The sequence below is a fragment of the Neomonachus schauinslandi genome, chromosome 4 (genome assembly GCF_002201575.2).
Source record: "Neomonachus schauinslandi chromosome 4, ASM220157v2, whole genome shotgun sequence".
Lineage (NCBI taxonomy): Eukaryota > Metazoa > Chordata > Mammalia > Carnivora > Phocidae > Neomonachus > Neomonachus schauinslandi.
Genome location: NC_058406.1, coordinates 51,937,187 through 51,964,389, shown reverse-complemented (window position 1 = coordinate 51,964,389; position 27,203 = coordinate 51,937,187). Strand labels below are relative to the sequence as shown.

Genomic DNA, 27,203 nt, shown 5'->3' with positions numbered 1-27,203 from the left:
GCCAGAGGTAAGGTTAAAGAACAGGAAGAGAAGGGAAAGAGATGTGAGACCAAGAGCAATCTCCTCTCTTTTCCTCCCTCCTCAGTTCATCTACGAACCACTTTCAGACCAATGTCTTGATGGCTTAACTCTGATCCCATCACTACCTTGTTTATATACCTCAAAAGCTCCCCGCTGCTTACCAAATTCAATCTCCATTCCCCCGGTGCTCAATGGTCCTCTCGAATTGGCATCAACCTACCATTTCACCATGCATCCCTTCCTACACTCCTCCACCTGCACCACTCACCCGCCTTGAAGCATGCGAATTTGCCTCATTCTACTGCTTGAAAGCTTTTGTTCAACTCACTCTACAGTTGTCAGATTTAGCAAGTAAAAATATAGGCTGCCCAGTTAAACTTGGGTTTCAGATAAAGAATAATTTTTTCAATATACTGTCTCATGCAAAATTTGTATTTAACTAGCAATCCTATCCTCTACTCCCAATACATTTCAAAATCACACTTTAATGTCACACACTCAAATGCCCTCCATCATGAAGTCTTCTTCCCTCATCCCTCAAAAGTGTATTCCTTTCAGGGCACCTGGGTGGCTCAGTCAGTTAAGCATCTGCCTTTGGCTCAGGTGGGATGGAGTCCTGCATCGGGCTCCCTGCTCCACAGGAAGCCTGCTTCTCCCTCTCCCACTCCCCCTGCTTGTGTTCCTGCTCTCGCTGTCAAGTAAATAAAATCTTAAAAAAAAAAAAAATTGTATTCCTTCCTTAGTTCAGTCAACAAGCATTTACCATGCTAAGTGCCTCGAGTCAAAACTGAACTTCCAGAATAGTCCCTATCTGCACGGAACTTCCACATGAGAGAGGCCCAGAGAGGAATAAGCAGATAGTTAACGATAGAGAAGTAGTAACAATGGGCCATGTGAGCAAAAACAAAGCACATGTCTTCCTGTATTTGCACTATGGATACTTATGAACACTTTGAAAAAAGAGACATGACACTCAAAATTTGGAACAGAACATTCCTTCAAAAAATTTACTTGGACAAACTTTACCAAATGCAATTTCTTCTTTTGTAATGACTCCTGGCTTGACATGACAGAGATACCATTTAGCCAATTCTTTCAAAGGAAGAATGTCTTTGTGTAATGGAAATATAATGAGAGCCCAATGAATGGTCAACTGATTTGGATAGATTAGAATAGAATTTTTCTACATCCTAATAAAGAACGATAGACTTACCACACGTTGAGCTGCTATCAATGCTGCTAACGTACTTCGCCCTGGCGCTCCGGGGGCACAGAAGGAAACTTGGACTTTGCTTCCCTTGATGGTCATACCATCAGCTGCTTGCTGAACCTCTTCAGCATGCTCCGCAGTGTTATATTCAACCACTGCAAAGCCACCAACATAACTACCTTCATCCTGTGCAAGCTGATTTAATACATTTTGTTAAAAGAATTCTAATATTCAGTTAGAAATATTTATTTTCAGTATATAATTTTCACATTCAAAAACAAATGTATCAGAGCATGATAGTGGTGAAAATAATATATTCTTTCTCCCTAAAATTAAAAGTTTCCTAGTTGTGGGATGCCTGGCTGGCTCAGTTGGGAGAGCATGTGACTCTTGATCTTGGGGTCGTGAGTTTGAGCCCCAAGTTGGGTGTAGAAATTACTTTTTAAATGAATAAACAAATAAATAAATAAAAATAAAAGTTCACTAGCTGTTTCTATACAGTCCTTCCTGAAGATAAGATGATAAACAAGATTCTGTCAAGTTTCTTTTTAATTCTTTGATTTTTCTATTTTAAAAGTCAAAGCAATTCCCAAAGAGGGAATATTATCATATTCCCTTTATATTAAGAAAGATGTGTAACTGATAATTTAGACACAGAATTATATGGAAACACAATAACAAACTTTCTTTAAAATAAATTTACCAGGTACATAGACAATGAAAGATACTGAACAATTATTTGACCACATATCTATGTAAATTAAAGTTTGTATTATCAAGAGAAGAAAAGTAGGAGGAACCATATTCAACTTTTAACTCAATAACTTGGGCAGATCTTAGGAATTTGGTCAAGTATTCCAACGCAAACCTTATTTGGGAAAACTGTGCCCCAGGTTTGTTAAAATGCCATATGCAGCACATCAGCTTTATTTCTGGATGTGCCCTAAATAAACTCCTGCAATGTAGAACTCGATTTATTTCCAGTCACCCACCTGTACGAGTGTAAAGGAAGATACTAAAGTCCTGGATCTGTAAAGACTGGTACAAAGAGCAAAAATAAGAACAAATAAGACACTAAAAAGTTTCTAAGTTTTGAATAGTCTGAATTATCTTAAACACATTCACGCAATAAACTGATAAATGTGATAAAATTCAGCATGGTATGTCTTTGAGAAGACACATCTACAACACTTGTTTGGATTTCACATCTCATAAGTTAATATTACAATTAAATAATTTCTCAGTCTTTTTAAATTTCTCTTATTTCTGAAGCTTTATTTTCTTGTATCGTTAGACCAAATTTCTATTTTTCCTTCACATTCTTCCTTCCTTTTTAAAACTGTCCTCAAATGTCTTTTCTTCCACAAAACTTTTTCCAAACACATGACAGAAAGGGAAAACATCTACCTCTTCCAAACACTTCTCCTCAACCCCATTCCTCTTATAATCCAAACCAGATATTAAAATCAGATTTGTAAAAGCCATCAGTCTTTGGTGTCCCTTGATCACAAGATCAGAGACTATCTTCAATATAGTCCATGTCAACCTACCAAGCAAAAGAGCCTGAATTTCATAGATCCACTGATAAAGGCAACATAAAGTTGTTTTATTAATCTTTTGAGAACTTTTGAAACACTTATTATTATTCCTCGTTCATTATGATAGCTTTCATGCCTATACAAATTATAATACCATTTTAATTCTTTCAAAAGACAAAATCACCTAAGTCCACAGCATCAGTAGTTTTAAAGAGGAGTATTTCAATTCAGTAGGAAAGCCATTCAAATATGTAATGGTCTGACTTCGGATCTAGTTAATTTTCCATTATTTTGAAACATTTTAATAGAAGCTAAATGGTCACTCGCAAATAATATAACAAACATCTTTTCTACCCCTGGCAACCTAGATTAGAGAACCTCTCATGTACCTACCAACTCTGGGATTCATAATTCAAATACAAGTTGTGATAAATAGGTTTTCCCCTCACATTTGCTTCAAAGGCCTCAACTACAGCTACAAAGAATTTTGTTTGACCACAGAATATCACTGTATAATTTTACTATCCAAGAAAAGGATATGGATTAGATATCACCATCTATCACCTTTCAATAACTAACTGGGCAAAGATTTGATAAAAGCTCTGTCACAAAATTTTCTAATTTTATGATGCTCTTAGGTGGTTTCTTTGATGCATATATTGGGATTGGAGGGGTAGAAATGTAAGAAAAAGATGGTAGCATTAATCTATTGTTTCTATATAGTTATATGTATTAAATATAGTTCTATAGTTATGTATAATCTATATTATTTCTAAATAAAACAAATTTATATAAACATGATATATAATACATTATAATTATATATAGTTATATATTATTTATATGGCTGTGTGTGTGTGTGGAGATATATATATAGCTTATATATATATAAAACTATAACAACTCTAAACTTTCTACTGTAATATTAGAGACTCAACAAATGTATGATTAAAGAAAAATGGTGGGGTGGTGGGGGCAGGGAATACGGGGTAAGAAGAAAAGGAGCATGGGAGGAGAGAAGAGAGGGAAGGAAGAAGTTAAGGGAAGTAAGAGAGAAAAGAGTTCATCAGTTGCTACTGAACACCTACAAGGGAAGGAGCTTTATACAGTATATATTTTTGTTTATTTAGAATATATTTAATTTTACTGATCAAGTACATGAAAATTCCTACCAGTGTTGTCAGTTTTCAGGATCTTCTCTAAATGTCTCACCATGATCCCATTAACATAGAATTATACATTCTTTTTAAACTTCATAATACTTTCCTATCTTCCACTACATTATCTTTATACAGGATTTATAATTATTTGCTTGTCAGTATCTTCTACAAAATTGTAAGGTATTGAGAGAGTACGTTTCTATTCTCTGTATTTCTAACTTTTAGCAATATAGTGTCTGGCACAGAGAAGATAATAAGTAAAACTTGGATGGATGAATGGATCAATGGATGAAGGGCTCAACAAATGGATGGAATGAGGTGAATGAGTAAGTGATGGGTTTGCTAAGACATACTTAACTATATAATAATATAGGTTGACTCATCCACAAAAGGAATTGACTTAAAATTTAGAGTGACCTCAAAGTCTTCATCACAGACTAAAGAAGACTTAGATTATCCATTGTGATATTCACATAGGTATAATAAATTTGTGAGTGCATGTAGAATACATAGGCAGAAATTTTCAAATATTTCAAATGATACCTCAAGAATACATACCTGGCAAAACACAGGTTTATGTATATTGGAAAAAAATTGCAACAGCTCCTCTGAATCCCTGTAGTCACTAGGGAGTTTATTTATACAAAGGCACTTAGAATGAATGAGCTCTGCGGCCAATAGATTAACATCCATCCATTGTGCAAACAGAGCTGATGCTCCCAATTGTTTACCCAATAACTCCAATCTAGCCTTTGCAGCAAAGTCCTTTTTCATGTATTCCACAAATCCATAGCCTTTGGAATGGCCAGTAACTTCACTGTAGACTAGAAAACATCTCTCGATATTTCCATAAGCACGAACAAGTTCTTCAAACTCTTCTAATGTAAAAGAAGTGGGCAAGTTGGTAATACACAGCAAAGCATCTGTTGGCTGGAGCTGAACAATTAAGTCCTTTCCTCGAAAAGAATACTGATGAAACATCTGAATTGCATTCTGGGCTTGCTCCCCATTCAGTAAGGTAACAAAAGCTAGAAGATAACACAATGAAATGAATAATTTTCTAAGCCATTGTTTTCAAACTTTTTTGACTATGGTCCACAGTAAGGAACATATTTTTGGTCTGTGACTTGGTACACACATACACATTTCCAAAACAAAAGTATCAAGAACTAATACTCCTACCACATGCAATGCGCTCTCATATTTCTATACTATTTCATGGTGCTTTTTAATACTGACACTACCCACTTAACCAATTTCACGACCAGTGACTCAAATTAAAGTATAGGAATTATATTAGGGGTTCCACGGGGTGCCTGGATGGCTCAGTTGGTTGGACGTCTGCCTTCCGCTTGGTTTGTGATCCCGGAGTTCCGGGATCAAGCCCTGCATCAGGCTCCCTGCTCAGAGAGGAGTCTGCTTCTCCCTGTGCCCCTCACCCCACTCATGTTCTCTCTCTCTCAAATAAATAAATAAAATTTAAAAAAAAAGGACTTCCACTATAAGATACTACAATGTTCTGTCTTGTTTTTTATTTTTACAATATTTTCAAACTACATATTTTATTTTTCCCAACTACATGTAATGCAAAATTTTGTGAAGTCTTAAAAATTTTCTTTCATATTGAAGCGCCTAAATACATAAAGTAAATATTAACAGACACAAAGCGAGAAACTGACAGTAATACATTAACAGTTAGGGACTTTAACACCTCACTTACATCAATAGATAGATCATCCAGGCAGAAAATCAATAAGGAAACAGTGTCTTTGAATGACACATTACAGCAGATGGACTTAACAGATATATACAGAACATTCCATCCACAACCAACAGAGTGCACATTCTTTCCAAGTTCATAGGGAACATTCTCCAGAATAAATCAAGTTTCAATAAATTCAGAAAAATTGAAATCCTATCACATACATTTTCTGATTACCATGGTATAAAACAAGAAATCAATCACAAGAAAAAAAATGCAAACCCCCCCCCCCCACAAACATGGAAGCTAAATAACATGCTACTAAACAGCCAATGGGTGAATAAAGAAACCAAAAAGGAAATTTAAAAATACATGAAAACAAATGAAAATAAAAATACAATGGTCCAAAATCTTTGGGTCACAGCAAAAGCAGCTCTAATAGGAAAATTTATAGGGATACAGACCTACCTCAAGAAACAAGAAAAATCTCAAGCCATCTAACCTAATACCTAAAGGTACTAGAAAAGGAAGAACAAACAAAGCCCAGAGCCAGCCTTCCTTCCAGAAGGAAGAAAATATTAAGATTAGAGCAGAAATAAATCAGGGACTAAAAGAAAAACAGAAAAGATCAATGAAACCAAGAGCTGGTTCTTTGAAAAGATAAAATTGTTAAACTTTTAACCAGATTCATCAAGAAAAAGAAGAGGGGATACAAATAAATAAAATCAGAAATGAAAGGGGAATTAACAACCAACACCGTAGAAATATGAAACATAAGAGAATACTACAAAAAATTATATGCCAATGAATTGGACAACCTAGAAGAAATGGATACATTTCTAGAAACATATCATTTTCTAAAATTCAATCAGGAAGAAATAGAAAATCTGAACAGTCCAATTACTAATAATAGAGTTGAGTTGGTAATCAAAAACGTCCAACAAACAGAAGTCCAGGACCAGACTGCTTTACAGGTTTATTCTACCTTTCATTTAAGCAAGAATTAATACTGATTGTCCTCAAACTATTTTAAAAAAATAGAAGAGGAAGGAAAGCTTCCAAATACATTCTATGAGGCCAGTATTATCCTGATACAAAAACGAGACAGAGATGCTATGAAAAAAGAAAATTACAGACCAATATTCCTGATGAACATAGATGCAAAAATCCTCAACAAAATATTAGCAAGTGTATTCAGCAATACACTGAAAGGATCATTCACCTAGATCAAGTGGGATTTATTCCAGGGATGCAGGGAGGTTCAGTAGTCACAAATCAATCAATGTGATAAACCACATTAACAAAACAAAGAATAAAAATCATACAATCATCTCAATAGATGCAGAAAAGGTATTTGACAAAATTCAACTTCTGCTCATGATAAAAACTGTCAACAAAGTGTGTTTAGGGGATACCTTAAGCTAAATAAAGGTCATTCATGAAAAACCCACAACTAACATCATACTCAATGGTAAAAAACTGAAAGTTTTTTTCTCTAAGATTAGAAACAAGACAATGATGTCCATTCTTTTTATTCAATACAGTACTGCAAGTCCTAGCCACAGCAAATAGACAAGAAATAAAATTCATCCAAATTGGTAAGGAAGAAGTTAAACTGTCACTATTTGCAGATGACCTAAAGATTCCACCAAAAACTATTAGAATAAATGAATTCAGTAAAGCTGCAGGATTCAAAATTAATACACAGAAAACAATTGCCTTTCTGTACACTAATAATGAAGTAACAGGAAAGAAAAAGAAAACAATCCCATTTATAATTGCACCAAAAAGAATAAAATGCCTAGGAGTAAATTTAACCAAGCAGGTAAAAGACCTGTACTCTGAACACTATGACAATGATGAAATTGAAGATGGCACAAACAAATGGAAAGATATCTCCTGCTCCTGGACTGGAAGAACCAATACTGTCAAAATGCCCATACTACCCAGAGCTATCTACAGATTTAATGCAATCTCTAACAAAATACGAACAATATTTTTCACAGAACTAGAACAAATAATCCTAAAATTTATATGGAACCTCAAAGGACCTCAAAAAGCCAAAGCAATCCTGATAAAGAGGAACAAAGCTGGAGGCATCACAATCCCAGATTTCAAGATCTACTACAAAGCTGTAGTAATCAAAACAGTGTGGTACTGGCACAAAAACAGACACACAGATCAATGAAACAGAGAGCCCCCAAATAAACCTATACCTATATGGTCAACTAATCTATAACAAAGGAGGGAAGAATACATGGTGCTGGGAAAACTAGACAGCGACATGCAGAAGAATGAAACTGGATCAGTTTCTTACACCATACACAAAATACACTCAAAATGAACTAAAGACCTAAATGTGAGACCTGAACCCATAAAACTCCTAATGGTTGAAAAAAAAAGGCAATTATTTCTTGGACATCACCCTTAGCAACATATTTATGGATATGTCTCCTTAGGCAAGGGAAACAAAAGCAAAAATAAACTACTGAGCCTACACAAAAATAATATGCCCAGCAAAGGAGATCATCAACAAAACAAAAAGATAACCTAATGAATGGGAGAAGAGATTTGCAAATGATATATCTGCTAAAGGGTTGATACCCCAAACACATAAACTTACACAACTCAGCACCAAAAAACAACAACAAAAATCCCCCAAAACCCCAAAAAACAAACCAATCTGATTAAAAAATAGGCAGAGGACCTGAATAGACATTTTTCCAAAGAAGACATAAAGATGGCCAACAGATACATGAAAAGATGCTCAACATCACTCATCATCAGGGAAATGCACATCAAAACCAGAATGAGGTATTACGTCACACCAGTCAGTATAGCTAGTATAAAGAAATAACAAGTGTTGATGAGGATGAGGAGAAAAGGGAACTCTTGCGAACTATGGATAGGAATGTAAATTAGTGCAGCCACTGTGGAAAACAGTATGGAAGTTCCTCAAAAAATTAAAATTAGTAATAGTAATAGTAATTCCACTACTGGGTATTTAATAAAAAAAAATGAAAACATTAATTTGGAAAGATATATGCACCCCTGTTTACTGCACCATTATTTACAACAATTAAGGTATGGAAGCAACCCAAGTGTCCATTAATGGATGAATGGATGAAGAAGATATGGGGTAGATATACACAACAGAATATTACTTGGCCATAAAAAAGAATGAGATCTTGCCATTTGCAATCACATGGACAGACCCAGAAGGTATAATGCTAAGTAAAATAAGTCAGACAGAGGAAGACAAATACTATATGATTTCACTAATATGTGGAATCTAAAAAACAAATGAATAAACAAAAACAAAGAACAGGTACCTGACTGGCTCTGTCAATAGAGTATGTGACTCTTGATCTAGGGGTCATGAGTTTGAGCCCCAGGTTGGGCATAGGCTTTACTTAAAAAAACAAAAACAAACAAATACAGAGAGCAAACTGGTTGCCTGAGGGGCTATGGGGGAGATGGATGAAATATATAAAGGAAATTAAGAGGTACAAACTTCCAGCTATGAAATAAGTGATGGAGATGAAAAGTACAGCATAGGGAAATACAGTCCGTGACACTGTAATGCTGTACGGTGACAGATGGTGACTACATTTATTGTGGTGAGCACTGGGTAATGTATAGAATTGTGGAATCAATATGTTGTACACCTAAAACAAAGTTATACACCTGAAATATAACACTGTATGTTAAATATACTTCAGTGACAAAACTGAAGGATACAAGCCTATAAAAATTTATTATATCATAACATATATTAGAAAATTCTTTATAAAAATAATGTCTCTAGTGACATACATATTAATTATTGTGATTATAATTTAGGATACTAATGTTATCTTCAGAAAATACATTGTGAGTAGCATTTATATGATTTTTTTTAATTTTTTTAAAGATTTTATTTATTTATTTGAGACAGAGAGAATGAGAGACAGAGAGCACGAGAGGGAGGAGGGTCAGAGGGAGAAGCAGACCCCCCGCCGAGCAGGGAGCCCGATACGGGACTCGATCCCGGGACTCCAGGATCATGACCTGAGCCGAAGGCAGTCGCTTAACCGACTGAGCCACCCAGGCGCCCACATTTATATGATTTAATGCTTAAGAATTTCAGAGATTATCTTAAGAATGAAAAGACAGTAAACTTTTTTGTTTAGTAATGCACACATTTAGAATCAAAATGAAACCAGGTGCTTAAAATTGAAATCTTACCTGTTCGCTTATTTCTGTCCACATAACAATACTTTAACTCATAGTCTTGTAATAAATCATGAACATCCTGAAAGAGACAAAACATGAATTCAAATAAACCCACAAATGTGTGGATTTGTGTGGATAATCCAGCTGTACTAGCCAACCACTACCACCATCTGCCGTGTGAAAAACCTTTCATGGATCTCGATTATTTGTTTAACTTAAAGGCATCCCAGACCACCAAATATGACATCAACCTACCTTCCTACTGTATATTTCCCAGTACAGAATGTGCACATAGATCATGTTTCTGCTCAATGGGCATTCACTGTTTCACCAGGATGCCATGCACAATCCTCACTCTGAATCTCTACTGACGCTGATACCTTGACCTTGCATGGTGCAAAGATACCACGCTAAAGCTCCTAAACTTCACCTGAAATCACATGCATCCTTTGAAATCCAGCTCAGATATTCTTTTTTTTTTTTTTAAAGATTTTATTTATTTTTCAACAGAGAGAGAGAGACAGCAAGAGAAGGAACACAAGCAGGGGGAGTGGGAGGGGGAGAAGCAGGCTTCCCGCTGAGCAGGGAGCCTGATGTGGGACTCGATCCCAGGACCCTGGGATCATGACCTGAGCTGAAGGCAGACGCTTAACGACTGAGCCACCCAGGCGCCCTCAGATATTCTTTCATGAAGTTTTTTCCAATTTTATTTATTTATTCATTTATTTACTTACTTACTTACTTACTTATGATTGAGAGCGAAAGCACAAGTAGTTGGAGGGGTGGTTCTGGCACAGAGAGAGGGAGAGAGAGAATCCCAAGCAGGCTCCATGCTCAGCATGGAGCCTAACGTGGGGCTCGATCTCATGACCCTGAGATCATGACCTGAGCTGAAATCAAGAGTCGGACACCCAACTGACTGAGCCACCCAGGCACCCCAAGTTTTTTCCAATTCTTTTCTGCGGGATAAGACCTCTACCACCTCTATGCTAACACTGGTCACACTTTATTTATACCTGTCTTACAGAAATAATATTAAACATTTCTCTTCGTATACAACACATACTGAGTTTTTAACAAGTAATACACTTGGAGATGCTGGAGTACCAGCAAAGAGAATTAATACAGGTAGACTGCAAACCTAGATATCCTTGGGTATGAAAACAATAACCACCACCAAGGTATGTATGTAATTCAATTTATGTCCCCTTGGCTCCCTAACGTGTTGAAACTGGCTTTCCTGTTCATTCTGCTTCCATTATTAACCCAGTCTGAATTCGTTTCTTCTGGTCTTTTACCCACCTGGGGTCCTAAAAAAGCAGATTTCTATTCTTAATCCTTCCTGTTAAATTGATAATACTTGAGTACAGGAACTATATTTCATATATCTGTTTATAACCTCTATTGCTCTGCAAATGCTAGGCACTCAAATATACACTAAAGTGAATCAAATTTTGTCACTGAGTTGATATTTGGACTTGGAAAATTTACTCATAATATACAACCGATGGAATTATTATTTTCTAAAGGAACTGGACTATCACATAGGTAGACATTCTGATCCTAGATTGGAAAGTTATAGCCAAATTGTTCTATCTTGCATATGAATAAATTAAACATACACACGTGTCAATATGTTAAGTTCACAACAGAAACTAACTCAATAAGAATTCTTATTATTGCCATTATTACAGTTAACTTTCGTTTAGCTTTTATTAAGTACCAGAGCACTGAACTCACCCTTTTTTATTAAAAATCGGGAAATCAGGCCTGACACTGACAGGGCTCCCTGACAGAAAAGTGCATGCTCTTGACTCTTGGTCTTGGGATCGTGAGTTCAAGCCCCATGTTGGGTGTAGAGATTACTTAAATAAACTTTTAAAAAAGGGTGGGGGCACCTGGGTGGCTCAGTAAAGAGCATGTGACTCTTGATCTCAGGGTTGCAAGTTTGAGCCTCACGTTGGGTGTAGAGATTACTTAAAAATAAAATTTAAAAAAAAAACACCTTTATAGAAAAATAAATAAATAAATAAAAATCAGAAAACCACAGCAGAGCAAAATCCAGTAACTTGCTGAGTGGAGATTCACCAGTCTGGCACCCTTAACCCCTATATCATACTACCATATATTCCTTCCAGAATTAACTAAAAATAGTATACTACCACTAATAGTTACAAACACAGTATCATTAGTGCCCTAATATGTGATCACATGGAAATGGAAAATAAATAAGTGGACAGTTACAAGTTGAGACATATTTTCCCCTTTAACACAATGCAAGGGGGAAAAGAATGATATAATAGACAAAGTATAAAAGCATAATGCTGGGGCGCCTGGGTGGCTCAGTCGGTTAAGCGTCTGCCTTCGGCTCAGGTCATGGTCCCAGGGTCCTGGGATCGAGCCCCGCATCGGGCTCCCTGCTCGGCAGGAAGCCTGCTTCTCCCTCTCCTGCTCCCCCTGCTTGTGTTCCTGCTCTCGCTCTCTCTCTGTCAAATAAATAAATAAAATCTTAAAAAAAAAAAAAAACTGGCTTCTATGTAAAAAAAAAACAAAAAAAACCATAATGCTGGGTGGAAAAAAAGATAATCACCTATGAAAAGAAATTAGAGAAAGGTAAAGTTGATAATTTAGTATTCTCTATGAGTAAGTCAATATTAGATACGTTTTAAAACATATATACTATTAATTTCATAAAATAGGATTTGATGAATTATACAGAAATATGATTAATATACAGATTAGTTTACCTCTTACTATGGTAGCTTTTTATCTTGTAAGCTTTAGTGTTTCCTTGGACTTAAAGCGTATGGTGTACTCATTAAGAAGATATAACTCTCTCAATAGCATAGCATATACATCTTGCCAATCGGCTAATTTAATCCTTAATATAGAAGGTGGCACAGTTTTGTCTGAAGGGATCCAGTGTATGCTTTTAGTGGTACAGACTCTAATCTCTCATTTCACTAGTTATCAGCTGTCAAATGCCAGATAAAGAAAACATGACACTGCTCTTCACATTATCAAGTATCTGTAAACAAATGACATGTTATGTTACTCATTCAGCTGAGAGAATTACCAGACAGAGATCTTATGTATGCAAAGATGCATTTTGCAACTTAAAAATTTTATTTCCAAAATACCTCTATTTCAAATTGTAGCTTTTCTATGCATTAGATGCGGGATACAGAATTTGCCAGCTAGGAAACCTTACAAACCTTTTTGCAAAGAAAAAACAAAACAAAACAATTGTTTTCCTCCATGTCCTGGTTGTTTTGACCCAGGCAAAAGTGGGTCACCCCTCAATTTGAGCCTCGGTGAGTTGGCCAAATTAAAAACTTAAAACCTGAAAGAGAGCCCTAACAACCATTTGCCAGAATTCTACTATGCTCCATCACACAGAACCCAAACAACTAAAATTCTCTCTCTCTATTCTAATTGAGTTTTATGACATTTCTATTAACTTACAAGTCAATTTTAAGGAATAAAATAGTACCTTCTGACCAGGAATATCAGTTACAAATTTCTTACAGTAAGATGAGTTCATCAAAACTGATAGTATTAGACAGTTTTAGCAACCTATTTCCAGACCATGTTCCTTATTACTCCCTGGAATTAAATGAAAAGTTTTGCACATATGAAATATTTCCTAGGGAGAGAATCAACAGCCGCAATGAAACCCAGCCTTAGTTTTAAGCCTGAATCACACTGTCTTCTAAGCCCTTTTCCCTTTTTTTTTTTAAATATTTTATTTATTTGATAGAGAGATACATAGAGAGAGAGGGAACACAAGCAGGGGGAGTGGGAGAGGGAGAAGCAGGCCTCCCGCGGAGCAGGGAACCCGATGCGGGGCCTTGATCCCAGGACTCTGGGATCATGACTTGAGTTGAAGGCAGACGCTTAACTGACTGAGCCACCCAGGCGCCCCTAAGCCCTTATTAATTTCTTTTTCCTAAGAAAGGCTTTCACAGATTAAAGCACTCTACTTTCAAATTCCATTTTAGAAAAAAAAAATTCTTGCTACTTGTCCTTTAAAATTTTAGGTGATTTGATAATATAAAAAAAGGTTAATCTGTAACATATTAAGTTATGAGGCATAATAATGAAATAAGCACCTGGGAACTCACTACCAAACCTAAAGACTAGAACATCAACAACACTGTTCCATTGACTTCTGCATTCCTTTGCTAGCCCATCCTGCTACTTTCCCCCATGTGTGGGCTGCACACATACAAATGATCACCTTTGTAAGAAAGTGCCAACTTGTTTGCTGGAATGGTTGTAGCAGCTTACGTATCCATCAAGAGTATGAGAGTCCCACTGATACATAACTGTACAACGCTTGGTGTTACCAGATACTTAAGTTTTGTCAATTTAGTTGGTATAAAATTGTACCTCACTGTGATCTTAATTTGCATTCCCTTGAATGCAAATTAGTAAAGGTAGGGCATTGTGATGATTAGTTTTGTGTCAACTTGGCTATGGTATCCAGTTATTTAATTAAACATTAATGTAAGTGTCGCTGTGAAGGATTCTCGATGTGGTGAGTATCTACAATCAGTTTATGTAAAGGAGACAACCTTACATAACATGGGTGGCCCTAATCTAATCAGCTGAAGGCCGTAAGAGCAAAAACTGAGAAACTGAGGTTTCCTGGAGAAGAAATCCTGCCTCAAGATGGTAGTATCAACACATGCCTGACTTTCTAGCCTGCTGGTATACCTGACAGATTCTGGACTTACTAGGTCCCACAATCAATCAATAGCTCTATGTATATCTGTATATAACATAAATGGATGTTAATATAAATATTACATATAATCTCTTTCTTTGAAGAACTCTGATATAGGCATCTTTTCAGGTTTATTTGCCATTTATTTCCCTTTCTGGAAAACACTCATCTTGATGGCCATTTTTCTATTGTATTTGTCTTTTACTGATTTGTAGTTTTGTTTTGTTTTTTTTTAAGATTTTATTTATTTACTTGACAGCAAGAGAGAGAGCGAAAGAGGGAATACAAGCAGTGGGAGTGGGAGAGGGTGAAGCAGGCTTCCCATGGAGCAGGGAGCCCGATGCAGGGCTCGATCCCAGGACCCTGGAATCATGACCTGAGCCAAAGGCAGACGCTTAACGACTGAGCCAGCCAGGCGCCCCTGATTTGTAGTTTTTTAAAAAATATATTCTGCATACTAATTCTTTGTTGGAAACTGTATTATAAATGTGTTCCCCTTCTATGTGTTCTGTCATTTTATTTGTGAGTTTTCCTGGTGAAAAGAAATTTGTCATTTTAATGAAGCCAAATTTATAATTCTTTCCTTTACCATTTGCATTTTGTGTGCCTTAAGAAATCCTTTCCTACCCAAATCATAAAGACATTTTGTGTTCCAAAAGTTTTTGAATTTTCCTTCTACTAATCAGTTTTGGGTCAGTTAGCCATATTATGCTAGTTAACGATTTCCAGTACAATCTTCAGTGGAAGTGATGCCAGCATTGTTCCTAATCTCAGAGGTAAAGTTTTCACTATTTCACCACGGAATATGATTGCTTTGGTTTTTCTAGTAATCTTCAAATTTGAGGAAGTTCTTTTCTATTCCTGCTTGCTAGGAGTTTTTATTAGGAATGGGTGTTAAATTTTATCAAATGTTTTTTCTGCATCAATTGAGATGCCTTCAGTCCCATCTTCATGCCAGGGATCTCCAAATTCTTCCTTCCACCTTCAAACCTCTCTTCTAGGCTCCAGACCTACATGTGCTATTGCTTCTTGGAACTGCATTCGCATGTTCCACACCAGGTAATACCTTTTCTTCTTCCCTTTTTTTTTGCCCAATGCGGGGCCTATCATATAATATCTTTTGTGATATTAGCTGAGTAAATGTGATGTCAATTTTAACTTGGGAAAATTTTTAACAGCTTTCAATGAAACTGCTTTGTTGGGAAGTTCATTTGAATACAAACTTTTTGCCAGGGGAACATTCTAACTTTGCCTTAAAAAAAAAAAAAAAAAAAAGATTAATAAACTACCAGCTTTTTTTTTAATAGCAGAATAATAATTATTATTATTTACTGAGTGCTCACTTTATCCCAGGCACTTTATAGACATTACCTCCAATCCTATTTAGTCCAAATTAGATGAATTTTATTATCCAAATTCTATTTATTTATTTGAATGGGAAATATTGGGAGGGGGAAGGAAGGGAGGGAGACAGAATCTTAAGCAGGTTCCATGCCCAGCATGGAGCCCAACGCATGGCTCGATCTCACAACCCTGAGGTCATGATCTGAGCTGAAATCAGGAGTTGGATGCTTAACCAACTGAGCCACCCAGGTACCCCTATTATCCAGATTTTAAAGATGAAGACACTGAGGCCTAGGAATGTATAGTTACTTGCAGTATAGATAGTATGTGATGGATCTGGTATTCAAACCCAAGTTAACAGACTCCAGAGCAAACACAGTGAACTAGTATACTGTATTGTATCTTAAGCATCAGCACTACAAAAATGAAGTCTATGAAATATTCATTGCCATCACCTTCCTAAAGCTTACTGCATCATCAGCCTCCTAACCTTGGGATGAGGATCAGGCCAAGAACAAGGTTTGAAAGGTAGAAAGCAAACCAACATAGTTTTACTTTTTGATAGCTAGAAACCAGATTGTATAGCTCCCTTGTTTAAATACTTCAATGTATCCTCATTTCCCTTAAAATAAAATCTAAACTCCCTAACATGGCTTATAAACTTTTAATCATCCTCACATGGCCTTTCTTTAGTGTTTGCATATTTAGGACAGGTAAGGGGAGGCACATGCAGACAGCAAGCTATCTGGTGTCTTCTTATGAGGGTACTTTTTTTTTAAAATTTAAATTCAATTAGCCAACTTAGAGTACATCATTAGTTTCAGATGTAGTGTTCAATAATTTATCAGTTGGGTGTAACACTCAGTGCCTATCACATCACACGCCCTCCTTAATGCCCATCACCCAATTACCCCAGCCCCTCACCCACCTCCCCTCCAGCAACCCTTAGTTTGTTTCCTATAGTTAAGGGTCTCTCATGGTTTTTCTCCCTCTCCGATGACTTCCCATTCTGTTATTCCTCCCTTCCCCTACAGTCCTCTGCCCTGTTTACATGAGTAGAACCATATGATAATTGTCTTTCTCTGACTTATTTCGCTCAGCATAATACCCTCCAGTTCCATCCACGTCGATATAAATGGTAAGTATTCATCCTTTCTGATGGCTGAGTAATATTCCATTGTGTGTATGTATGTATGTGTGTGTGTGTGTGTGTATATATATATATATACACATATATATATACCACATCTTCTTTATCCATTCATCTGTCGATGGACATCTCAGCTCTTTCCACAGCTTGGCTATTGTGGACATTGCTACTATGAACATTGGGGTGCAGGTGCCCCTTCAGATCACTACATTTGTATCTTTCAATACATTAAAAGGATTATTCACCACGACCAAGTGGGATTTATTCCTAGGCTGCAAGGATGGTTCAACATTCACAAATCAATCAAAGTGATACATCACATTAATTAAAGAAAGGACAAGAACCATATGATCCTCTCAATAGATGAAGAATAAGCATTTGAAAAAATATAGCATCCTTTCTTGATTAAAACTCTCCAAAGTGTAGGGATAGAGGGAACATGCCTCAATATCATAAAAGTCATCTATGAAAAGCTCACAACGAATATCATTCTCAATGGGGAAAAACTGAGAGCTTTTCCCCTAAGGTCAGGAACACGACAGGGATGTCCACTCCCACCACTGCTATTCAACATAGTACTAGAAGTCCTAGCCTCAGCAATCAGACAACAAAAAGAAATAAAAGGCATTCAACTTGGCAAAGAAGAAGTCAAACTCCCACTCTTTGCAGATGACATGATACTTTATGTGGAAAACCCAAAAGACCCCACCCCAAAACTGCTAGAACTCATACAGGAATTCAGCAATGTGTAAGGATATAAAATCAATACACAGAAATCAGTTGCATTTCTATACACTAACAATGAGACAGAAGAAAGAGAAATTAAGGAATAGATCCCATGTACAATTGCACCCAAACCGTAAGATACCTAGGAATAAACCTAACCAAAGAGGTAAAGGATCCGTGCTCCAAAAACTACAGAATGCTTATGAAGGATATTGAGGAAGACACAAAGAAATGGAAACACATTCCATGCTCATGGATTGGCAGAACAAATATTATGAAAATGTCAATGCTACCTAGAGCAATCTACACATTCAATGCAATCCCTATCAAAATACCATCAACTTTTCTCAAAGAAATGGAACAAATAATCCTAAAATTTGTATGGAACCAGAAAAGACCCCAAATAGCCAGAGGAATGTTGAAAAAGAAAAGCAAAGCTGGTGGCATCACAATTCCGGATTTCAAGCTCTATTACAAAGCTGTCATCATCAAGACAGTATGGTACTGGCACAAAAACAGACACATAGTTCAGTGGAACAGAATAGAGAACCCAGAAATGGACACTCAACTCTATGGTCAACTAATCTTTGAGGGTACTTCTACCATATCAAGGCCCCACCCTTATGACATTTTTTAACATTAATTACCTCCATAGGAGCCCCATCTCCAAATATGGCCACACTGAGGGTTAGGTCTTTAACATATGAATTTGGAGGAACACAAACATTCAGTCTATAACAGGTGCCTTCATGAAAAGGCTGATTCTAGGGCTGGAGCAGAGAAAGTGCAAAATAAGCCGCAACATTTTATGTTAAAAACAAATTGCTCAGCAAATGATGGGGACGTGTCACAAAGACACCAGATCCTTCCATAAGTGTGTACTGGAATTAATGACTTGTTTCCATGGAATTGTGAATGGGAAAAGTGGTAACTTTACAGGAGTGATGGAACAGACATCACCTTAGCAAATGATCAAGGTTAACATCACTAGTAGTAAGTCATGTTTCCCCTGAAATGATGTAATCAGAAGTGTACTTCACCTCTGTGGAATTCTTTTTTTTTTTTTTTTTAAGATTTTATTTATGTATTTGAGAGAGAGAGAGAGAAAGAGAGACACAGCGAGAGAGGGAACACAAGCAGGGGGAGTGGGAGAGGGAGAAGCAGGCTTCCCTTGGAGCAGGGAGCCCAATGCAGGGCTCGATCCCAGGACCCTGGGATCATGACCCGAGCTGAAGGCAGACACTTAACGACTGAGCCACCCAGGCACCCACCTTTGTGGAATTCTTACCAAAATTCCATAACCCTAATCTCTCACAAGAAAAACATCATACAAACCCAAATTGAGGGGCATTCTAAAAGATATCTGACCAAAACTGAAGGACATATAAAACAAGGAAAGACTGTGGCACCTGGGTGGCTCAGTTGGTTAAGTGTCCGACTCTTGATTTCAGCTCAGGTCATGATCTCAGGGTCCTGAGATCAAGCTTCGAGTCGGGCTCCACACTGAGCACAGAGTCTGCTTGTCCCTCTCCCCTCTGCTCCTTCCCCCATGCTCGCGCACTGTCACTGTCTCTCTCGCTCGCTCTCATATAATAAATGAATGAATGAATGAATGAATGAATGAATAAAATCTTACAAAAAAGAACAACAAGAAAAGACTGAGAAACTGGTGCAGAAGAGAGACTAATGGGACATACCAACTGAGTGCCATGTGGCACCCTGAATTGGATCTTCGAACACTAAAAGGACGTAAGTGAGAAAACTAATGAAATCCAAATTCTGACGTTCAGTTAATAATAATGTACCAATGTTAATGTCTTAGTCCTGACTAACATACCTTGGGTGTTCAGGACGTAACATGAATGGAAACTGGGTGAAGAATATATGGGAACTCTATGTGCTATCTTTGCAGTTTTTTCTTTAAATCTAAAATTTTTGCAAAATAAAAGATTTTAAAAGAGGACATAGGGGCCAGCTTGAAGGACCTCCCACTGCCCAAGTCTAAAACAATTTAAGCATGAAAATAAGTAATCATATTAATGAAGTGTAACTCACTGAGCAACAAAGGAACCCATGAGCCTATTTTTAACATAACTTAGGAAATAAATTGAACACTTGAAAGGGAATAGAATATTTACACAGTCTTAATTAAAGTATGCCCCGTTAAAATCATTATTAGTTACAAAGGGAAAAACTTTTCATGAAGAAGCCTGGCAGACGCCACTTTAATAAAAAGAAATCAAAATGATCAAAATTAACTTTATCAACAATGGGCCAAAATCTGAAACATGCACCACCCTGTTATATTCCTGCCAAGAATACTTAACTTGAATCTAATCACAGAGAAACATCAGACTACCCCAAATTAAAGGACATTCTACAATATAAAGGCCCTAGGGGAGGAGCAAGATGGCGGAAGAGTAGGAGACCTAAATTTCGTCTGGTCCCAGAAATTCAGCTAGACAGCTATCAAACCATTATGAACACCTACAAACTCAACAGGAGATTGAAGTAAACAATGGCAGTGATGACTCTGTGGAAGGTAGGACGTGCAGAGAAGTGAATCCAAGGCGATATTTGGGAAGATAGACCGTGGGGGAAGGGAGGCTCCGTCAGCCAGCTACTGGCAAGGGATTGAGCAGCAGAGCACAAAATCGGAACTTTTAGAAGTCTGCTCCGCTGAGGGACATCACTCCAGTGGCTAAGCAGGGGGTGGAACCCTCACTGGGACAGTGTGGTCTCAGGACCCTCAGGGTCACAGAAAGCCCGGGGGTGCCTGAGTGCGGCAGAGCTCCCAGGTATCGGAGCCGGGAAGCCGGCCGCAGAGACGGAGCCGAGGAGCGGGCTCTCAGCTCAGGGTTGCCATAAACCATGATCCGTGGCACAGTCGGGCCACTGCTCCTCCAGCAGGGACCCAACAAGTGGCAGATCCGGGGAGACTACCCTTCCTCCCCTGGGAGGAGCAGCGTGGGAACACATCGCAGGAATATGCTGGGTTTGGAGACTCCAAACGGGGTTGTGTGCCAGAGATAGAAATGCTCGGTCACAGGCCAGGTGAGCACAGAGTGTGGCTGGAGTGGGGGAGACAGGAGTGATTGACTGCTTTTCTCTGGGGGCTCAATGAGGAGTGGGGCCCCGAGTTCTCGGCTCCTCCAGGGCGGAGATTGGGAGGCCGCCATTTTCACTCTCATCCTCCAAAGCTGTACAGAAAGCTTGCAGGAAACAAAGGCTCCCGAGAGCAAACCCGAGCAGATTACTTAGCCCGCCCGGCAAGGGTGGGGCAATTCCGCCTCAGGCAAAGACAGTTGAGAACCACAGCAACAGGCCCCTCTCCCAGAAGATCAGCAAGAACAGCCAGCCAAGACCAAGTTTACTGATCAATGAGAACGGCAGAACTCCAGCACTAGGGGAATAGAGCACATAGAATTCATGGCTTTTTCCCCATGATTCTTTAGTCTTTCAAAGTTAATTTTTAAAATTTTCTTTATTTTTTTCTTATTCTATTACTTTTAAAATTTTTCTTCTTTCCTTTTTCAACCATCTTATCAATTCCTTTTTAAAAATCTTTTTTAATTTCAATTTTTACAGTCATATTCTATCCCTTCATTGTATTTAACCTTATTTTGTGTGTGTGAGTGTGTGTATGTGTGTGTGTATATGTGTTTTTCTTTCTTTAAAATTCTGGGATACAGTTTCTTCTAACAGACCAAAATATGCCCTAAATCTAGTGTATGGCTTTGTTCTAGTCTCCTGCCTGATCACATTCTCTTTTTTTTAAATTTTTCTTCTTTCTGTTTTCAACCAACTTATCTGATCAATTCCTTTTTAAAAATCTTTTTAAATTTTCATCTTTACAGTCATATTCCATCCCTTCATCGTATTTACCCTTATTTTTGTATATACATGTTTCTTTAAAATTTTGGGAGGCAGTTTCGTCTAACAGACCAAAATACACCCAAAATCTAGTGTGTGGCTCTATTCTATTCACCAGCCTGATCATATTCTTTTTTTCTTTTTTTCTTTTTTTCTTTTCCCCCTAGCTTCGGGTCTGTTCTGATTTGTTTAGCGTATGTTTTTCTGGGGTCATTGTTACCCTTTTAGCATTTTGTTCTCTCATTCATCTATATTTCTCCGGACAAATGACAAGACGGAAAAACTCACCTCAAAAAAAAAGAACAAGAGGCAGTAACCACTTCCAGGGAACTAATCAATACAGACGTTAGTAAGATGTCAGAACTAGAGTTCAGAATGACGATTATAAAGATACTAGCTGGGCTTGAAAAAAACATAGAAGATACTAGAGAATCCCTTTCTGGAGAAATAAAGGAACTAAAATCTAACCAAGTCGAAATAAAAAAGGCTATTAATGAGGTGCAATAAAAAATGGATAAATGAGGCAGAAGAGAGAATTAGTGATATAGAAGACCAAATGATGGAAAATAAAGAAGCTGAGAAAAAGAGATAACTACTGGATCACAAGGGGAGAATTCGAGAGATAATGATACCATAAGATGGAACAGTATTAGAATAATTGGGATCCCAGAAGAAGAAGAAAGAGAGAGAGGGGCAGAAGGAATATTGGAGTAAATTATAGTGGAGAACTTCCCTAATTTGGGGAAGGAAACAGGCATCAAAATCCAGGAGACACAGAGAACCCCCCTCAAAATCAATAAATACAGGCCAACATCCTGACATCTAATAGTAAAACTTACAAGTCTCAGAGACAAAGAGAAAATGCTGAAAGCAGCTTGGGACAAGAGGTCTGTAACCTACAACAGTAGAAACATTAGACTGGCAGCAGACCTATCCACAGAGACCTGGCAGGCCAGAAAGGACTGGCCTGATATATTTAGGGCACTAAATGAGAAAAATATGCAGCCAAGAATACTATATCCAGCTTGGCTGTCATTGAAAATAGAAGGAGAGATAAAAAAGCTTCCAGGACAAACAAATACTGAAAGAATTTGTGAACACCAAACCAGCCCTATAAGAAATATTTAAAGGGGTCCTCTAAGCAAAGAGAGAGCCTAAAAGTAACATAGAACAGAAAGGAACAGAGGCAATACAATGGCACTAAATTCATATCTTTCAATATTTATCTTGAATGTAAATGGGCTAAATGCCCCAATCAAAAGACACAGGGTATCAGATTGGATAAAAAAAACAAGACCCATCAATATGCTTTCTGCAAGAGACTCATTTTAGACCCAAAGACACCTCCAGATTGAAAGTGAGGGGGTAGAAAACCATTTACCATGCTAATGGACATCAAAAGAAAGCTGGGGTGGCAATCCTTGTATCAGACAAATTAGATTTTAAACCAAAGACTATAATGAGGAAGGACACTATATCCTACTTAAAGGGTCTATCCAACAAGAAGATCTAAAAATTGTAAATATCTATGCCCCTAACATGGGAGCAGCCAATTATATAAGCCAGTTAATACAAAATCAAAGAAACACATCAACAATAATACAATAATAGTAGGGGACTTTAACACCTCCCTCACTGAAATGGACATATCATCTAAGCAAAAGATCAACAAGGAAATAAAGACTTTAAATGACACAGTGGACCAAATGGACTTCACAGATGTATTCAGAACATTCCATCCCAAACCAACAGAATAAACATTCTTCTCTAGTGCCCATGGAACATTCTCCAAAATAGATCACATCCTAGGTCATAAATCAGGTCTCAACCGGTACCAAAAGATTGGGATCATTCCCTGCATATTTTCGGACCACAATGCTTTGAAACTAGAACTCAGTCATAAGAGGAATGTTGGAAAGAACTCAAATACATGGAGGCTAAAGAGCATCCCACTAAAGAATGAACGGGTCAACCAGGAAATTAAAGAAGAATTTAAAAAATTTCATGGAAACAAATGAAAATGAAAACACAACTGTTCAAAATCTTTGGGATGCAGCAAAGGCAGTCCTAAGAGGAAAGTATATAGCAATACAAGCCTTTCTCAAGAAACAAGAAAGGTCTCAAATACACAACCTAGCCCTACACCTAAAGGAGCTGGAGAAAGAACAGCAAAGAAAGCCTAAACCCAGCAGAAGAGAACTAATAAAGATCAGAGCAGAAATCAATGAAATAGAAACCAAAAGAATAGTAGAACAGATCAATGAAACTAGGAGCTGGTTCTTTGAAAGAATTAATAAGATTGATAAACCCTGGCCAGACTTATCAAAAAGAAAAGAGAAAGGACCCAAATAAATAAAATCATGAATGAAAGAGGAGAGATCACAACCAACACCAAGGAAATACAAACAATTATAAGAACATATTATGAGCAACTATATGCCAGTAAATTAGACAACCTTGAAGAAATGGATGCATTCCCAGAGATGTATAAACTACCCAAACTAAAGCAGGAAGAAATAGAAAACCTGAACAGACCAATGACCAACCGGTAAGGAAATTGAAGCAGTAATCAAAAATCCCCCAACAAACAAGAGCCCAGGGCCAGATGGCTTCCCAGGGGAATTCTACCAAACATTTAAAGAATTAGTACTTATTCTTCTGAAACTGTTCCAAACAATAGAAATGGAAGGAAAACTTCTGAATTCATTTTATGAGGACAGCATTACCTTGATCCCAAAACCAGAAAAAGACCCCATCAAAAAGGAGAATTACAGACCAATACCCCTGATGAACATGGATGCAAAAATTCTCACCAAAATAGTAGCCAATAGGATCCAACAGTACATTAAAAGGATTATTCACCACAACCATGTGGGATTTATTCCTGGGCTGCAAGTTTCGTTCAACATCCGCAAATCAATCAACGTGATACAATACATTAATAAAAGAACAAGAACCATATGATCCTCTCAATAGATGCAGAAAAAGCATTTGACAAAGTACAGCATCCTTTCTTGATTAAAACTCTTCACAGTGTAGGGATAGAGGGTACATACCTCAATATCATAAAAGCCATCTATGAAAAACCCACAGCGAATATAATTCGCAATGGGGAATAATTGAGAGCTTTTTGCCTAAGGTCAGGAACATGGCAGGGATGTCCACTATCACCACTACTATTCAACATAATACTAGAAGTCCTAGCCTCAGCAATCAGACAACAAAAAGAAATAAAAGGCATTCAAATCGGCAAAGAAGAAGTGAAACTCTCACTCTTTGCAGATGATATGATACTTTATGTGGAAAACCCAAAAGACTCCACCCCAAAACTGCTAGAACTCATACAGGAATTCAGTAAAGTGGCAGGATATAAAATCAATGCACAGAAGTCAGTGGCATTTCTATACACCAACAATGAGACAGAAGAAAGAGAAATTAAGGAGTTGATCCCATTTATAATTGCACCCAAAACCATAAGATACCTAGGAATAAATCTACTCAAAGAGGCAAAGAATCTGTACTCAGAAAACTATAGAATACTCGTGAAAGAGATTGAGGAAGACACAAAGAAATGGAAACACATTCCATGCTCATGGATTGGCAGAACAAATATTGTGAAAATGTCAATGCAACCTAGAGCAATCTACACATTTAACACAATCCCTATCAAAATACCATCAACTTTTTGCAAAGAAATGGAACAAATAATCCTAAAATTTGTATGGAACCAGAAAAGACCCCGAATAGCTAGAGGAATGTTGAAAAAGAAAAGCAAAGCTGGTGGTATCACAATTCCAGACTTCAAGCTCTGTTATAAAGCTGTCATCATCAAGACAGTATGGTACTGGCACAAAAACAGACACATAGATCAATGGAACAGACTAGAGAGCCCAGAAATGGACCCTCAACTCTATGGTCAATAATCTTCAACAATGCAGGAAAGAATGTCCAATGGAAAAAAGTCTCTTCAACAAATGGTGTTGGGAAAATTGGACAGCCACATGCAGAAGAATGAAACTGGACCATTTCCTTAACACCACACACAAAAATAGACTCAAAATGGATGAAAGACTTAAATGTGAGACAGGAATCCATCAAAATCCTTGAGGAGAACACCCAGGGAGCAACCTCTTTGACCTCAGCCGCAGCAACTTCTTCCTAGACACATCGTCCAAGGCAAGGGAAGCAAAAGCAAAAATGAACTATTGGGACTTCATCAAGATAAAAAGTTTTTGCACAGCAAAGGAAACAGTCAACAAAACCAAAGACAACCGAAGGAATGGGAGAAGATATTTGACATATCAGATAAAGGGCTAGTATCCAAAATCTATAATGAACTTATCAAACTCAACACCCAGAGAACAAATAATCCAATCAAGAAATGGGCAGAAGACATGAACAGACATTTCTGCAAAGAAGACATCCAAATGGCCAACAGACACATGAAAAAGTGCTCAACAGCACTTGGCATTAGGGAAATCCAAATCAAAACCTCAATGAGATACCACCTCACACCAGTCAGAATGGCTAAAATTAACAAGTCAGGAAACGACAGATGTTGGCAGGGATGTGGAGAAAGGAGAACCCTCCTACACCGTTGGTGGGAATGCAAGCTGGTGCAGCTACTCTGGAGAACAGTATGGAGGTTCCTCAAAAAGTTGAAAATAGAGCTACCCTATGACCCAGCAATTGCACTACTGGATATTTACCCCAAAGATACAAAAGTAGGGATCCGAAGGGGCACATGCACCCCAATATTTATAGCAGCAATGTCCACAATAGCCAAACTGTGGAAAGAGCCAAGATGTCCATCGACAGATGAATAGATAAAGAAGATGTGGTATATATACACAATGGAACATTATGCGGCCATCAAAAACAAATCAAAACAAAACAAAAACAAAAAAACCCCACAAAATCTTGCCATTTGCAACAACGTGGATGGAACTAGAGGGTATTATGCTAAGCATAATAAGTTGATCAGAGAAAGACAAGTATCATATGATCTCACTGATAAGAGGAATTTGAGAAACAAGGCAGAGGATCATAGAGGAAGAGAGGGAAAAATGGAACAAGACGAAAACAGAGAGGGAGACGAATCATAAGAGACTCTTGATCTCAGGAAACAAACTGAGGGTTGCTGGAGTGGTGGGGGGTGGGAGGGATGGGGTGGCTGGGTGATGATACCACTGGGGAGGGTATGTGCTATGGTGAGCACTGGGAATTGTGTAAGACTGATGAATCACAGACCCGTACCCCTGAAACAAATAATACATTATATGTTAATAAAAAACACACAAAATCCCAAAATAACTGGCCTATCATCCTCAAAGAGGTCAAGGTCATAAAAGTCAAGCCAAGACTGATGACTTATTCCAGACTAGAGAATATTAAAAAGACACAACTAAATGCAATATGTAATTCTGAACTGGATCTTTTCACTCTGAAAGACATTCATGGGACAACTAGCAAAACTTAAATGTGATCCAAGGATTAGGTGGCAGTTATTCTGACTTTGATGATAGTGATGTGGCT

The 27,203-nt window shown here is 37.6% G+C and overlaps 1 protein-coding gene across 2 annotated transcripts in view; it reads right to left on the bottom strand.

Moving 5' to 3' along the window:
- The window catches only part of RAVER2 (ribonucleoprotein, PTB binding 2), a 92,242-nt gene that overhangs the window by 54,908 nt on the left and 10,131 nt on the right, over positions 1-27,203 (bottom strand). For both annotated transcript variants that reach the window (XM_021679961.1, XM_021679962.1), the window contains exons 2-4: positions 9,859-9,925; positions 4,488-4,957; positions 1,235-1,426 (exon numbers count right to left, since the gene is read on the bottom strand). In XM_021679961.1, coding sequence (XP_021535636.1) covers positions 1,235-1,426; positions 4,488-4,957; positions 9,859-9,925 — 729 coding nt within the window. The remainder of the gene's footprint in view (positions 1-1,234; positions 1,427-4,487; positions 4,958-9,858; positions 9,926-27,203) is intronic.